Source organism: Mangifera indica, chromosome 7 (assembly GCF_011075055.1).
Source record: "Mangifera indica cultivar Alphonso chromosome 7, CATAS_Mindica_2.1, whole genome shotgun sequence".
Taxonomy (NCBI): Eukaryota; Viridiplantae; Streptophyta; class Magnoliopsida; order Sapindales; family Anacardiaceae; genus Mangifera; species Mangifera indica.
The window spans coordinates 8,311,538-8,316,065 of NC_058143.1; the positions used below are offsets into that span (position 1 = coordinate 8,311,538).

At 37.2% G+C, this 4,528-nt stretch overlaps 1 protein-coding gene across 1 annotated transcript; it reads left to right on the forward strand.

The window, feature by feature from the left end:
- The first annotated feature begins 1,439 nt into the window (after nt 1-1,439).
- Nucleotides 1,440-3,612, forward strand: LOC123221711 (probable glucan endo-1,3-beta-glucosidase A6). Its single transcript, XM_044644613.1, has 3 exons — nt 1,440-1,698; nt 1,856-3,160; nt 3,341-3,612. The coding sequence occupies exons 1-3, from the start codon at nt 1,620-1,622 to the stop codon at nt 3,376-3,378; spliced, it is 1,422 nt and encodes a 473-aa protein (XP_044500548.1). The 5' UTR covers nt 1,440-1,619; the 3' UTR covers nt 3,379-3,612.
- The last annotated feature ends 916 nt before the right edge of the window (nt 3,613-4,528 follow it).

Consider the following 4,528-nt stretch of genomic DNA (forward strand, 5'->3'; position numbering starts at 1 on the left):
ATTTAAAGGATAAAATCGTTATTTTATATTTAATATTAAAAATAAACTTAAATATGATTTCATTTCCCCCCCTAAATTTAAAAAACTAACTTTTCTCCCCTAAACCAAGTTTGAAAAAATCACATTGCCCCCCTAGGGTTTAGTTTCAAAACCCGTTCACTTTCTTCGACACCATCGCTGATCGTCTCTCCCTCCCGACGCTTTCCCTTCCTCCGACAGTCCATCGCAACATTACCCTAACCCATCCAGCGTTGAGAGACGTCGTATGAGAGGAGAAATCGTCTTCCCAGATGACGAAGATGAGATCGATCGATCTTGTCTTCGTCGTTTGGGAAGATGATCATCTTCCCAAACGAAGATAAAGATGACTCATCTTCTCGTCACCCTTTGGAAAGACGAGTCGTCTTCATCTGGAAAGACGATTGTCTTCCCAGAAGACGAAGAAGAGATCAGATCTCGTCTTCGTCATCTGGGAAGACGATTTCTCTTCTTAGACGACGTCTCTTGACGCCAAATGGGTTGAGGTGGAGTTGAGGCAGGTCGTCGAAGGAAGGAAAACCGTTAGGAGGGAGAGACGGTCGGCAATGGGGCCGTAGAGAGTGAACATTTTGAAATTAAACCCTAAGGGGGAGAAATGTGATCTTTTTAAACTTGGCTTAGGGGATAAAATGTTAGGTTTTAAACTTTTAGGGGGGGAAATAAGATTAAATTTTCAGGGGTTAGGGTTTCGTTAAATTTAAGCGGCCATAGGTGGGCAAATGATATTTTCAAAATTAACGAGGGCAAATTTGAGAATTCAGCATAGTTTGGATGGAAAATAGTCCTTTGGCCTTCTAGAAATCCCAAAGGAGATAATGGCGTTATCCAAAAAAAAAAAAAAAAAAAAAAAGAGGAAATAATGGAATAAACCCTACATGTAATAGGCAAGTTATATCATCCAAGGAATGTAATGGACCAATTTGCAAATGCTTGTCTCAATTGGCGAAGTTGAAACTAAAATAACAAAGTTTTCTTTCTCTCTTTTTAAAATTTTTTTAACTCAAACAACATATTATTAAAGTATTTAATTGAATATTCAAAATTATATGCACATAAAATTGCTCTTTCATTTATTACTAATTTGCATCAATTTAGTCATTATCATCATCCAATATGTTAAGGGAACATATTAACAATCATCTGTTGATTAATTTAGGACTCATTTCTTGGGTGTGCCCCAACATCTCTACTTTTGTTTACTGCTATTCTACAACTACTTACAGGAAACACCAATACAAAGGAAACCCAGAAAGAAATAAAGCTACACAAATTCTTAACATTTAGCTCTTAACTTTTGCCTTTTCCTTTTGCTTTACACATCATCATTTCTTTAATACTCATATCTAATGCATTTTGTTCCTTATTTACTACTTTTCTTACTCAAACCAAACAAGACAAATCTCACATTCATTTCAAGTCCCTCACCAATATCATTTTTGGGATTATATTCATTTTATCTAATGCTCACATATCCCACACAAACACAATCTCCATTGATTGTAGATCCTTTAAAATCACAACCAATACAGGCAAACTACCCAATGTTACTTCTCACTTCTCACAATTGCTGATATCTCGACATGGTGAACCAACACTTTTGCTGGAAAATGGGTCAAGCTATTGCTTTCTTTGTCTATCTCTCCCTCCTTGTTCTCTCGTGTAAGTTTCATATACAATTTAAGTACTAGCTAAATGAATTCGGATCTGAGCTCACATGATAAAGACAGCAGATGAGGAGAGGATACTGATCTCATCTCTATACCATTCCTTGTTTATTACTATAACTAATTAATTTTGTGATGATTTTGCTTGACAGGTGCTGAAATTTCAAACAAGATTGGCATCAATTATGGTCAGTTGGGGAACAATCTGCCATCTCCATATCAATCCATTCACCTCATCAAATCCATTAAAGCAGGCCAAGTAAAAATCTATGACTCCAATCCTGAAATCCTGAAACTCCTTTCAGGAACCAATCTCAAAGTCTCCATTATGGTTCAAAACCATGAAATTATCAACATTTCTTCTAGCCAAAGTTCAGCAGACGAATGGGTCCAAAACAATGTCCTCGCGTTCTATCCTGAAACCATGATCCGATTTATCCTCGTTGGCAATGAAATCCTCAGTTATTCCTCTCCACAAGATCAACAAATTTGGCATAATCTAGTACCTGCCATGCACAGAATCAAGAATTCTCTCAACACTCTGAATATTCACAACATTAAAGTTGGTACCCCTTTGGCCATGGACATACTGCAAACTACTTTTCCTCCATCAAGTGGAAAATTTCGGCCTGATATTTCAAATTTAGTGATGGTTCCATTGCTACAATTCTTGAACCACACAAAATCCTTTTTCTTCATTGATGTTTACCCTTATTTTTCCTGGTCTACAAACTGGACCAACAGTAGCCTTGATTTTGCTCTTTTCAGGGCGACAACAAACTATACTGACCCAAAATCTGGCCTAGTTTACACAAATCTCCTAGACCAAATGCTTGATTCAGTCATTTTCGCAGTCAGAAAAATCGGCTTCTCAAATATCCCAATAATAATATCTGAAACTGGGTGGCCTAACAATGGTGATATAGGGCAAGTAGGAGCCAATATTTACAATGCAGCTACTTACAACCGAAACCTCATCAAGAAAATGACTACTAAGCCAGCTTTAGGGACGCCTGCTCGACCCGGAGTAGTGATTCCAACATTCGTTTTTTCACTTTTCGAAGAGAACCAGAAGACTGGACCAGGGATAGAGAGGCACTGGGGGTTAATCTATTCGGATGGTACACCTATATATGAAATTGATCTAACGGGAAAGCGGGAATTATCTGATTACAAGCCACTGCCGACACCGCGTAATAATGAGCCGTACAAGGGCGAAGTATGGTGTGTGGCAGCTGAAGGGGCGGAGCTCATGAACCTGAGCACAGCTTTAACATATGCATGCAGTCAGGGAAATAAGACATGCGATGCTTTGGCGCCGGGAAAAGAGTGTTACGAGCCATTATCTGTGTTTTGGCATGCTAGTTTTGCTTTTAGTTCATATTGGGCGCAATTTAGGAGCATGGGTGCCACTTGCTACTTCAATGGGCTGGCCCAACAAACTACGACAAACCCAAGTGAGTTTTTTTTTTTTTTTCCATAAAATCAGTAAAGTGAAAAAAAAAAAGAAAAAAGAAAAAGTTAAAATCATGTCCCACGCAAGATTATGTCTAACTTAACACGCAAAACTAATTTGGCCATTCCTGGTTTTTATTTTATTTTATTTATTTTTGGTATTTGGATAATTGGTTGAGCAGGTCGTGGCAGTTGCAAGTTTCCAAGCGTTACGCTTTAAGATGGCAAGGAATTAGGTTGACTATCAGAAATAAGGAGCCGATTTACATAGAAAATGACAAAAAGTTTCTATTTTTTATTTTTCTCTGTTGTTATTTTTCCATAGGGTACGTGTAAAATGATCCAATAGACGTCAAGAAGATAAAATTGTCCCTCATTTTGTATTTTTGAATTTTTACTCTTTTACCTTGTACGAGATTTCATTTATATCCAAATTTGTGCTTCTTTCTTTTTATTTAATGCGGTTGAAATGTAGAACTTTAAAATGGCCAATGGACTATTTCCCACCGAAAGTATGCAATTTTCTCAAGTTGTCTCCTATTAATTTTAAAAATCTTATTTACCCGCCTATAGACTGTTAAAATTAACAGAACCCTAACTCCTAAAAAATTTATCTAATTTTTTCTTCTAAAATTTTAAAAACTAACAATTTTTTCTCAATTCAAGTTTTAAAAAACAGCATTTTTCCCCCTAGGGTTTTCAATTTTTCAGAGTTAGTTTTTCAATATCATTTCTTCCTCTCCGGTGACCTCCAGGCAACGCCTCTTCCTCTCCGATGCGGCCTCCTTTTGATGATTATCTTGGGCACGATCGTTGACGAAGACGAGTCATCTTTATCGAGACGAGACGAAGACGAGTCGTCTTTGTTGAGACGAGACGAAGACGATTCGTCTTTGTTGCTATGATTTCATTTTCGTAGATGACCGTGCCCAGGACAATTGTCGGAAAGAGACTACGCCAGAGAGGAAGAGGTGTTGCCTGGAGGTCATCGAAGAGGAAGAAACGGCGTCGAAAAACTAGAGGAAGAGGTGTCGCCTGGAGGTCGTCGAAGAGGAAGAAAAGGCGTTGAAAAACTAACTCTAAAAAATTGAAAACTCTAGGGGGAAAATGTTGTTTTTTAAAACTTGGATTGAGAGAAATGGTTAGTTTTTAGGGTTTAGGGGGGAAAATAAAATCAAATTTAAGTTTATTTTTAATAATATAAATAAAATGACAATTTTACCCTTAAAACCGTTAATTTTAACCGGTCACGGGTGAGTAAATAGGATTTTTAAAGTTAACGAAGGAAAACTTGAAAAAACAACATACCTTGGGTGGGAAATAGTCCTTTGGCCCTTTAAAATATAGATACCTTTTAATTTAAAGGTATA

Bases quoted from the DNA above. Each gene is read 5' to 3' on its own strand.
- LOC123221711 (XM_044644613.1), top strand. From the start codon at position 1,620: ATGGTGAACCAACACTTTTGCTGGAAAATGGGTCAAGCTATTGCTTTC. The intron at 1,699-1,855 runs GTAAGTTTCATA...TTTGCTTGACAG, and splicing joins CTCCCTCCTTGTTCTCTCGT to GTGCTGAAATTTCAAACAAG. The intron at 3,161-3,340 runs GTGAGTTTTTTT...TTGGTTGAGCAG, and splicing joins ACAAACTACGACAAACCCAA to GTCGTGGCAGTTGCAAGTTT.